The sequence below is a fragment of the Sparus aurata genome, chromosome 17 (genome assembly GCF_900880675.1).
Source record: "Sparus aurata chromosome 17, fSpaAur1.1, whole genome shotgun sequence".
Classification (NCBI taxonomy): Eukaryota; Metazoa; Chordata; class Actinopteri; order Spariformes; family Sparidae; genus Sparus; species Sparus aurata.
In genome coordinates, this window is record NC_044203.1 from 31,565,073 (window position 1) to 31,576,510 (window position 11,438).

Consider the following 11,438-nt stretch of genomic DNA (forward strand, 5'->3'; position numbering starts at 1 on the left):
ATTCACAGGTCTCCCTTGAAGAGATGTTTCCAGTGAAAACTGTGGACAGCATGTTTTTGTCCAGTGTGTTGGTGCAAGGTTCGATCAGCTGAGGGAGGAATGCGCCTAAAAGGTTACTGGATATCATGTAGTTTTAATGAGAGGACAGTGATCAACATCGAAAGTATGAATGAACCGGAGCTTAAATAGCAAACGTTCATTTTTCACCCACCAGATGTTAAAGATTCCCAAGATAAGAAATAAGACCGAGTTTTACGCATGAATAGGCCGCTCCTTCCTCTTAATTAGCCAAAAGGTCAGGCTGAGATAAAGCGTTGGTGTTACAACGATGCTCCTCAGCTATAACACAATCAAGGCTGTTAATTAATCTTCATCAGCTAACGACCCCTGAGGGACCTCGGGCTCCAGCTCAGGATCCACAAAAGATGAGACGTGTGCGCCGTCGCCGTCACTCGGCTTTCCCACGGTCGCCCGGCGGCATCAAAGGATCCGCACGAGCAAATGTGGAACAACTGTGGCGCTAAACGGCGCTCCAGCACGAGACAGCTGCCCAAATGGCACGCGTGGTCTATTGTGTCGTGGAGGTGCGAATGCGAAATGTTAACAACCCTCGTTACACCTTCACCCCGCGGGGCCCGACTGACAAATGCAAAGGCGCCATGCGGGGATGGTGAAGTGTCGGCACTCGTCGTAAGTGAGCGCGCCGGGAACAGAAGAAGTTGAAGGCTCTGGTTTATTAATTTGGCACCAGAACTTTTATCATGGACGGAAAGGTGTCGCAGGTTCTGGTTCATTCATGCACCAGAATGACAGATGGGCAGGCTTGCCAACTGAAATGACGCACACAAATGTACGGTTTGTTTGTATTGTATGGTTGCTGACTTCACTGCATCCAAATCTCTTCACTCTCCAGTCCTGTAACACATCAGCCTTCAGATGTCACCAGGAATCTGCTCATCTTATTTGATGATAATGGGCTGTAAAAGAAAATAGATGTGCTTAAGCATCACCGTGGACTCACAATTTAGCGTCACATGAAATGTCACAGGAAAATTTAAAATATTATGATTATAAATGCTTTAAACGTGTTCTCATTTGTTGTTTATGTCAAGATGTGTGACTTTCTGTCACGTTTTTATTTTTTGGATGATGCAAAAATCAAAAATCTAGTTCTCCAATAAGTCATCGAATTGAAATTTCAATTTACGCACGGCTCTTTACGCACGGGGATCGTGCGTAAAGCGTACGTTTTCACACGAGCGTTTTCCTTCTTGTTGCTTAAGCACGAGCTGATTTAGTTGCATGACGGTGACCTCGAGGTTTCAGAGCAATAAAATGTGAGGATAGTCAAAATTAAAGTTTATACACTGTGAATGCAAAACGATGAGGCTGTGAGGAGGGGTGGGGTGGGGGGTTTCACGAGGAGGTGAGGAGAGGGATTGTAAAAGTCGGATCGTGTGGTGGGAGGAGTCTGAGGGGCTGGTGGTCAGGAGGTAAAAGCTGGAGTCTGACACCAGAATGTCATTACCTGATCAGATCCAGACCGTGAGGGAACGTCTCTTCTGCGAACTCTGGAATAGGAAACCACAGGCTACAATGCAACTTTTACAGGAAACTGAAGATGGAACAGACGAAAGAAAGGTAAATATATTTTGTGCCAATTGTTTTATTTTGGAATTTAGAATGAAATGATGGAAATTATAGTCTTGCTTTAGAGAAAAGTCTCAGAAAACATTGACCAGCTAGTTGGGAAGAAATCGTTTTACTCAAAGTGAATTAAGTGGATTTTTTGGTCTTCCCTAAAACTTTTTTTTTTCTTCTTCTCTCTTTTAGTTCATCAAATCTCAGGTGGAGAAACGTCGAAGGGAGAGGATGAACCGCAGTCTGGAGCGTCTGCGGACCATGTTGCTCCAGGAGCCACAACAACTGGTAAAATAAACCTTTATGTGTAGAATCTACAGTGTGATTTCTGGAATAAAGATAACATGGTTTTCATCTTATTGTTGCTTTACAAAGAAATCCACAGTTTTTCCTTATGTAACCCATGTTGATGTTTTCCTCCAGGGTGGGCCTCAGCGCAGAGTGGAGAAAGCTGAGATACTGGAGCACACAGTCCTCTTCCTCCAGAAGATCGCCAAAGGAGACAAAGCAGAAGCTGGAGGCGTTGATGGCGGTGGAGGCCAGAAACACTCGTTCCAAGACGGCATCTCCACCTGCCTGCAGAGAGCCGCTCACTTCCTGGGGCCCGAGGGGAAAGGCCTGTGGCTCGGAGCGGCTCTGGACGCGTCTTTTGCTGCTCGCCTCTCCCGCTCAGACTCTGACTCCGCAGGCGTCCAGGGGGGACCCGACGAAGCTCGCTCCTCCTCCAGCTCCCTGCCACACACTAAATCCATTCTTCGGATGCTGAGGCAGAAATCCAAGCACAGACTGAATGCAAGGGCCTCCAGCGCGAGGAGTTTGGCTCATCCGTATGAAATTCCAGCCCAGCAGGAGTTTCAGAAAACTCCCCAACAGGCTCAGAGACAAACTCAGCGAGACAGCAAGCAGAGCCCGTCTCAGATCAGCGCGCTCAGCCAGAGTCTGTGGAGGCCCTGGCACTGATCACCAGCAGTCACCTCTGACGTCTGAACTTTTGATGACTTGAAATGATTCATGTAACAGCTGTAGTGCTCGTGACAGAACATTTGCATTGTAACCCTGCAAACCAACGACCTCCGGTCCTCTGATAACTCACCACGGTGTTTGCTGTTCGACCTCAAAGCCTGTAAATAATGTAAATCTCATCTGTACATGTGCTGTATGTGTGACAGTGTTGACTCACTGCTCAGTGGTCAGCCGCCCGTTCTGCCGACAGGCACAGAGACTCTCTCCCCCGACGCGAGCTGGATCATGTGGCCGGGGCCGAGCTGTCCGGCTGGGTCTGCTGCTGGGCTGGAGAGCGAGTTTAGAGGTGAGTATCATGGAGCTGCAGAGTTCCTGCCCTCCTTCACGTACTGCTAAAAAAGCCCTCCGCCACATCGGCTGACACGATGCAGGAGTGTGATTCTGACGTTGGTAATGATTGAGTGTCCATCCGTCACATTTCCAGGTGTGGGACCTCAGGGTTCGAGGCTGGGATGAGCCCCGCGCGGCCCCTCACACTCACCTGTGTGCCACGATGTCTGCTGGCATTAGGACATCCTGTGTTCTCTTCGTATTTTTTTTTATAAATCTTGTCTATTTTGCACACTAATTTATTCTGACTGTCTCCCTGTGGCGAGCAGCCTCCCCCTTTTTTATACAAAAATAAAAAAAAACATTTTACAATGAAAGCGGCTGGTGTCAGTGATTTCTCTTTATTTGTTTCGATACAAACGAGGCTTCTGTTTGTGCTGACAGCTCTGTTTAGTCCGGAGGCGGAGGTGTGAAGCATGGCTTCCTGCGGAGCGACATCCTCCAGGTGTGAAGTCTGACCGTGAGGTGCGAGAGATCAGCAGCAGCTCTCACTTCAAAGACATCAAAGCTGACTGCTCACTCTGCTCACTCGGTTTGGATGCAATAAAAAAAAAAAAAAAAAGATAACATGGCTGGGAGACGTTTCTGCGATTAGATCTACAATAAAAGTGCGAACAGAACGCATCAATCATATACAAATCTGGATTTAGTTGCAGCAAACAGCCCTGACACATCTGTTCAAACATCTGTTCTGCTCTGAAGGAAGTCTGATCAAACGTGCTCTGTTCCTCAAACTACAATTCTTTGTCGCGTCATATCGTTCCACACTTTAAGTAGAATATATTGAAATGTGTAACTGAGTCAGACTTATTCAGGATGCAGCAGCTCAACAGTCCCGACACGCAGAACTTGATCCAGCAGTTTAAAACTACACGTCAGAATATCTTCTGTCACGCTGTTGATCTGACAGAATGAAACACTGAGCTCATGTCCACGCTGGTTTTCAGTGTGGTTAGTATTCATCCTCTCACCACACCACACACACACACACCCCAGGACCTGCGTTTTGTGCGCGTGTCCGGTGTCACCTCGCAGGAAGCTAAACGTGTCCTGACACCTCCTGCAGCCCCTTTGAAGCCCAGCGACACTCAGAGGACGTTTGTCCTCCACATGTCGTCACAGCTTTCCTCTTTGTTAGAGTTGTCAGTGTGCATTTCTCTTTTTTTTTCTGGAGGAGTGATATTTAACTTTTTTGAAACACACATTTTATCAGACCAGTAAGGGATCAGGTGAATGTCCAGCTGGTTATCAATACACGAAAAGCCAAGGGTTCATTTGCCAGTGCTGGACGTAAGATGACAGTCCGGTCTGTCATCGGGACCTGCAGTTGAATCAATGACAGTGAATATGAAAAACCAATACTATTGCTATAAAGGTAAATGTAAAGGTAACACGTTATGGTCATCATATTCAACAAATATAAATACAGTTAATTGTCAGTTAATAGTTTTTTGACTTGCAACAACCAAAAAATGTTTAATAAACGCATTTATATATAAAAAAAATCTATTACGAACACACTTTACATTACACGTCTGCATAATAATTCCTTTATAAAGCATTTCAGTGTTTGTAAACAGTGAAATAACAATCAACTATAGTTTAGCCGACCACATTTGACTATTTACTCAGAAACCTGATGTGAGGCAGCATGAGAGCCACAGTTCTGGCTCGTTCTCATGGGAAAAGCGCCCGTTTGCACCTTTATTACCTGTTAGAATTAGAGCATCATTAAAAAGAAGTGTGCGTGGAGGACTGTGGGCCTTCAGGTTCCCACAAACACACGCGGGTCCTTCAAATGCAAATTACGCACCACGCTTACCCTGTCGTTTGGATTATTTTACGCATGGAGCTCTTTGGGATTGTGAGTTTGCACCTCAGTTTTAATGAGGAGCGCTGACTCTGGAAACTTCCCCCAACACACTGTATTCGGCCTGTGTGTGTGTGTGTGTGTGTGTGGAGTATTGTGATACTGACCTGATAAAAACACTGGCTTGAAACTCTCCTGAAGAAAACTGTCGTGTTTTCTTGTGAAAACAGGTCATTAGTGTTTTATCCATTATGGTTCATGCATTTAATCGTCGTTGGATAGTTTTAATTGCGACTTTACGTGAAGATAACAGAAACTATTGGCTTTTATGGTCGTCTGATATTAACTTACTTATTTAAGCTTTCTCAGTGATATTGAGGATATGTTACCATGTCTTTCGAAATGGAGGCATGGACGCGTGCCAAAGGCTGAGGGGCTCTCCAACAATAAAGAGAGAAGATTTTCATAACTCGGCTGAAAATGTTTTTCCACGTGTCTGATGAAGAACTGACGAACAACAGCTCCCCTGTATGAATACGTTAAAATAAATATAATGAATGGAAATACTTGAAGTCTGTTACAACATGTGTTGTGTAACGAATTCAGTCGGTTGTTAAACGTTTTTTTTTCTTCTGACTGTCGAGTGTTTTGAATCAGGTGTGAAGTGGTCGTGTGCTGCTGGAGCTGCAGCACGTGTCTGTCTCTGCTGTTAAGGTTAACATCAGAGTCACATAACAGAGAGACGAGGTTCGTTCCCGCAGTCAGTGTGTAGAATAAATGTAAGATAGTAATCACCGACTGAAAATTATAGTTTATCTCTGAATTCAACAGGATGCGATCATTACAGCTGAAATATCAGCCTGAAATATCGAGTTTCTCTCCAATTTTTTGAGCTCAGAGCGAAACATACTGACAGAGGTAGAAAAACACACATGTTTATAAAACCATAGCTTGTTGTTGTGAGCATTTCCATAAAAGAACAGCCTAACAGTTTGATCCATGTAACCAAAACAGGCTCTGAAAGATAAATAAGTGTTCTGATATCGGTGGGACAATGAGGCAAATGGCCAAGTGTCCTCCTAACAGGATTATAGTGTGACACATAAATAAGTGGCTTTTTTTTCCTTTTTTTTATAGATGCACATTTGGCGTCTGGCACAACAACGCGCAGTCAGACAAATGTTGAGTAAGTGAGCCAGTGGGAGAACGTCCCCCAGCTCTTTCTCATCCTGGGAACGTGGAGCAGGAGGCTCCATCCTCACTTTATTACCTGTTAGAACCGATACTTCATTCATAAAGTGTGCTTGGAGGGGAGGTGGCTCTCTGGTTCCCACCGATACACGTAGAACTCAAAATAATTGTCGCAGAGTTTGACAAGAGCACTGGCAGTAAATATATCAATTGGACGAGCCACGCGTAAAAATTGAGACTTTACGCGTAAAGCCTGAGCCTGTATGCGCACCCTAGAGAACGACAGTCTCCTTTGAGAAATTGTAATGTGCCACGTGAAAGACAAACTTCGGTCAAAGAGAGTTCCTGGTAGACGAGTTGATTCAGTTTTGTTTACTGAGTATGCGAGACGGTCAACACAGACGAACCATTCGTGATTTCGGTTAATGTGAGAGTCGCTCCTTCAGCTCTCTCTCATGGGAACATTACGCAGGGAGCTCCATTCACACTTTATTACCTGTTAGAATCGATACATCATTACAAAGAGGGTTTGAGGGGAGAAGTCTGGGGGAGAGGTGGCTCTCGGGTTCCCACGCGTTGCTTCTCCGAATGTCGTCATGAAACGTGCCGCCATTTGATCTCATGATTTCACAGGTATTTGCCATTTTACGCGCGACACATAGCTGCCATTTTTGGCAGACTTTGCAGATTGTTTGTAGATTTGGAAACACATTTTGCATAAAATAACATATTCAACTTTAAATTGTCTCTTTAGTTTTGTTTTACGCCCAAAAGACAACACTTTACAGTTCTGCGCACAAAATAGGGGATTTCTACGCACGCGTAAAGGTTTCCTTTATGCAGATTTTACAGAATTTATGAGAATCGTACTCATCAGTGAGTCGCTGAGTGAACGCTCACTCCAAATTATTTCGATCCCATCTGATTTCTGTGCTCCAGACTCATTTTTTCAGGCAGTCTCTGCCGCAGGACACGTCTCGTGTCGCCCTCCATAATAATGAGGTGAGAAGTCACCCACGGCCACATGTCTGAGCTTCACGCTGTTTTGGCGGATGTTTGTTCTTTCTCTCTTCCACGTGCAAATTAAGCGTCACACGAGCCGGTGACACCTTTGAAAGGCGCGTGCCGCTTACACTCAGCCCGGCAGCTGCACGTGCCCTGATAGTGAAGGGTTTTTAGGCGCGTGGTTTTGTCACCATGTGTGAAAAAAAAGAAAAAAAAGAAGAAAAATCTAAAGAAGGAAATGAACAAATGATACATAAAACAGTCGTTTTTAAATTTTCATTATTAATAATTTTAATTAAACGAGATTATTACTTTGACACTTTAATTGATTTATAGATACTTTTACTTTAAAGTTCTTAGTACTTCTTCCTACACCGCAAAGCGAACAGTTTACATAAGACGCGTTCTCGATGACAAACTGTTATAAAGTCGCTGGAACGCCGAGGCAAATGGTCACGTGTTCTCCAAGCCAAGTGGCAATAAATACATATAAATAAGTGGCATTTCGTCCATGCACGTCTGGCGTCTGACACAACAACATGCAGTCAGACAAATGTTGAGTAAGTGAGCCAGTGGGAGAACGTCCCCCAGCTCTTTCTCATCCTGGGAACGTGGAGCAGGAGGCTCCATCCTCACTTTATTACCTGTTAGAACCGATACTTCATTCATAAAGTGTGCTTGGAGGAGAGGTGGCTCTCAGGTTCCCACAGACACACGTGGAGCTCAAACTAAGAGCAGCAAAGTGCGACACGAGTCAAACAATGTTTTGGCGTTTTGTTTCAGTGCTGTAACTAAAAAAGACGAGCCGCGCGTAAAAGGAAAGACTTTAAGCGTAAAGTCTTCAACTATTTACGCGCGGTTGTCCCTTAAGAACGACTGTATTGTTTTACAAAATGTAAGGTGCGAATAGAATTTGTAGATTATCCGAAAGCAGATGACACAACGACTTGGTTCAGTTGCGTTAAGTGTGGGAGGCTGTCAACCGAACAAACCATTAGTAGTTTAGGAAAATGTGGGGGTAGCAAATTCAGTTCTCTCTCATGGGAAAATTACGCAGGGAGCCCAACTCACATTTTATTACCTGTTAAAACCGATACTTCCAGTATAAAGTGTGCTTCGAGGAAAGGTGTCTCTCAGGTTCCCACATGCACACGCGGAACTTGGAGATGTATTGCAGTTTGTGCCATGAGTTAAAAAAAAATGTTTTGCCATTTCAGTTCGATCCTGTAACTCATCAGAGTTATTGAAAGAGCCGCGCGTAAAAGAATAGACTTGACGCGTTAGGTCTAGACTTTACGCGCACTGCGTTCGTCCCCTGGGAACTACAGTATCATGTGAGAAACAGGTAGAGGAGATTTTTGGTAGATTATTCGACCACGACTTCATTCGGTGTTGTTTACTCTGTGTGAGAGACGGTCAACACCAACAAGCCTACACTCATTTTTGTAATTGTGAGAGTCGTTCCTTCAGCTCTCTCTCATGGGAACATTGCGCAGGGAGCTCCATTTACACTTTATTACCTGTTAGAATCGATACATCATTACAAAGAGGGTTTGAGGGGAAAGTCTGGGGGAGAGGTGGCTCTCGGGTTCCCACGCGTTGCTTCTCCGAATGTCGTCATGAAACGTGCCGCCATTTGATCTCTTCATCTCACAGGTATTTGTCATTTTACGCGCGACATATAGATGCTACCTTCAGCAGACCTTGCAGATTGTTTGTTGGTCAAGAAACATTTATTTTTTATTTTTAATAAATTAAGATATATTCAGCTTCATTCTGCAGTTTTTGACTCTTTAGTTTGTTTGTTTTTTTACAGCCAAGATACAACACTGACTTAGAGAGTTGCGCATAACAAAGTAGATTTTACGCACGCCGGTAAAAGCTTGTTTTTGCAGATTTTATAGAATCTATGGAAAACATGAATCATCAGTGAGTCGCTGAGTGAGCGCTCACTCAAAAAGTTTTCGATCCCATCTGATTTTTCGGCTCCAGACTCCTTTTTGTTTTGCAGTTTCTGCCTGAGGACACGTCTCGTGTCGACGTCCATAATAATGAGGGGAGACGTCCCCCCACGGTCGTTTGTCTGAGCTTCACGCTGTTTCGGCGGATGTGTGTCGCTTTTCTCTTACAGATGCAAATAAGCGTCACACGAGCCGGAGACACCTTCACAGGCGCGTGCCGCAAACACTCGGCTCTGCAGCTGCACGTGGCTGCAGATAAGTTAAGGTTTTTTTAAATTGGGTCCTTCAGTCTGCATCGATCTACTTCACTAACTGTGTTAAAGTCGGGTCATTTAAAAAAGCTTATGTAGAAAATAATAAAATATAATAACTTCAAACACACAAAAACTAACAAAAAACAATCTGTCCCTTTGCACTGATATGGCCAACACTGAACTTTTAAACTGAATGGTCTCAAACTGCAGGAAAAAAGAGTCACAACTAAGAAGACATTCGCTTGTTCTGTTGAATACTTAAAAAAAAAAACATTATTGACTTCGTAAAAGTGAGTTTAACAGTTCAAGCATGGAGCAAAAGCTGTAGTATAATCAAGTCTGTGGTGGGTGGAGCCTGAAGTTACGCCCACCTACAGCTTAAAAGCCCTCAGTGAAGGCTGAGGGGCCACATTCAGCTCTGACTGAAGGACCGGCAGGCACCGCTGGATTGTTCTTGGAATACAATCATGAAATTTCTTCAGGATTCAGAGGACGCGAAGGCCAAAAGAAAGGTACTTGGATCGTTCATGCTTTCATGGAATATTACATTGTTGTGTAGCACATTCTGTATGGTCTCTGTTGAGGTGCACATTACTCAGTATGGAAGATTTATTAATTTTTATTTTCTCGTTTCTGTCTCGTAGAGTCTCAAACCTCAGGTGGAGAGACGTCGAAGAGAGAGAATGAACCGTAGCCTGGAGAGCCTCAAGACTCTTCTGCTGCAGCAACAGGTAAAGACCACAGAACACAGGTGGTCTGTTCACCCTCCAGGATGAACGATTTCAAAATAGGGGCTGAGAAACATGTTATTGACTCTCTCTGTCTTCTCCTCTGTTTCTGTCCTAGGAAGCGACTCAGCGCCGAGTGGAGAAAGCTGAGATCCTCGAGCACACAGTCCTCTTCCTCCAGAACACCGCTGCAGGAGACAAGGCGAGAACTGATGCCGGCGGTGGAGGCCAGAAACAGTCCCTCCAAGACGGCTTCTCCTCCTGCCTGCAGAGAGCCGCTCACTTCCTGGGGCCTGAGGGGAAAGGCCTGTGGCTCGGAGCGGCTCTGGACGCGTCTTTTGCTGCTCGCTTCTCCCGCTCAGACTCTGACTCCGCAGGCGTCCAAATGAGGACGGATGAAGCTCGGTCCTCCTCCAGCTCCCTGCTCCTCAAGAATTCCTCCAGGTCGATTCTTCAAGTACTGATACACAGATCTGGCAGAAGACTTTGCACGCCTGTGGTCAGTAGTGTTCAGACCGGCGGAGACTCGAATCGTTGCCCCACGACTCCCCAGCAGCCCCACAGAGAGGCGAGTCGAGCGGGCAAACAGAGTCCGCCTCAGAGCCAAGCGCTCAGCCAGTCGCTGTGGAGGCCCTGGCCCTGATCACAGCGCAGCGACTCAAAAACTTGAACTTTTATCGATTCTAAGACGCTGACTGATATTAAAACAACACTGTGTGTTGTCCAATTGATTTTCTACAAGGACATTTTCAGTGCAATGTATTAAACACGGGCCTCCTGTTTTCTGTAAAGTCTGATAAATGTGTAGAGACTGTAAATTTTATTATGATCACACCAAAGTGCTGCTGCAGCCTTCACAGGCCAACCCGTGTTGATTGCGTCACTAATGATGTATTTTTGCACCTTAATTTATTTTTGTCATTTGTAAATAAACACAAGGAAAAATCACTAAACGATTCATGTGTTCATTGATTGTTCGCCGGCACGTGTCCTCGGGCGCGGACGTGTGGACTGCTGTCACGCACGGGAGGATGAGAGGCACCACGCGGTGACGTTTCACACAACGGAACACGTTTAATCCTCTCCTCCAAAAACGACAACATGCACACAGTCAACAGACACATACTTACTTTTACACGTCATTAGGACTCTATTATAACACGTATTAGAGATTATCAACTTAATGTTATTAGAATATTCATATGTAAGAAATTATAGTTACATCTGAGCTACGGAAATAAAGTTGATACAGAATAGAGTCTGTGCGTAAAATGTGCCAATCTCGTGCGTAATATCATGTCTTCCCGCTGTGACATCGAAATTGATTGAGGCAATGTTTTGCCCGTTTGAAGGGGGATTTCAGGGAAAATAAAAGTTAACATCCACTCATAAACAGTCGCGTAATTTGCGCGCGTAAAACGGCTCCATGGCCAAATCTAAGAATCTGCTTAAAATATCCCAAAACTATGGACAGAATGTGAGAAAATGACAGTTT

General features: G+C 44.7%; 2 protein-coding genes across 2 annotated transcripts; both read left to right on the forward strand.

The window, feature by feature from the left end:
- The first annotated feature begins 1,596 nt into the window (after window positions 1-1,596).
- Window positions 1,597-2,759, forward strand: LOC115567774 (enhancer of split mbeta protein-like). The gene is made up of 3 exons (XM_030394622.1): window positions 1,597-1,641; window positions 1,834-1,929; window positions 2,065-2,759. The coding sequence occupies exons 1-3, from the start codon at window positions 1,597-1,599 to the stop codon at window positions 2,599-2,601; spliced, it is 678 nt and encodes a 225-aa protein (XP_030250482.1). The 3' UTR covers window positions 2,602-2,759.
- Window positions 2,760-9,626: 6,867 nt separating this feature from the next.
- LOC115567902 (transcription factor HES-7-like) lies at window positions 9,627-10,806 on the forward strand. The gene is made up of 3 exons (XM_030394838.1): window positions 9,627-9,727; window positions 9,860-9,946; window positions 10,062-10,806. Exons 1-3 carry the CDS (start codon window positions 9,683-9,685, stop codon window positions 10,584-10,586), a joined length of 657 nt encoding a protein of 218 aa, XP_030250698.1. The 5' UTR covers window positions 9,627-9,682; the 3' UTR covers window positions 10,587-10,806.
- The last annotated feature ends 632 nt before the right edge of the window (window positions 10,807-11,438 follow it).

Bases quoted from the DNA above. Each gene is read 5' to 3' on its own strand.
- LOC115567774 (XM_030394622.1), top strand. From the start codon at position 1,597: ATGCAACTTTTACAGGAAACTGAAGATGGAACAGACGAAAGAAAG. The intron at 1,642-1,833 runs GTAAATATATTT...TCTCTCTTTTAG, and splicing joins ATGGAACAGACGAAAGAAAG to TTCATCAAATCTCAGGTGGA. The intron at 1,930-2,064 runs GTAAAATAAACC...GTTTTCCTCCAG, and splicing joins TCCAGGAGCCACAACAACTG to GGTGGGCCTCAGCGCAGAGT.
- LOC115567902 (XM_030394838.1), top strand. From the start codon at position 9,683: ATGAAATTTCTTCAGGATTCAGAGGACGCGAAGGCCAAAAGAAAG. The intron at 9,728-9,859 runs GTACTTGGATCG...TCTGTCTCGTAG, and splicing joins ACGCGAAGGCCAAAAGAAAG to AGTCTCAAACCTCAGGTGGA. The intron at 9,947-10,061 runs GTAAAGACCACA...TTTCTGTCCTAG, and splicing joins CTCTTCTGCTGCAGCAACAG to GAAGCGACTCAGCGCCGAGT.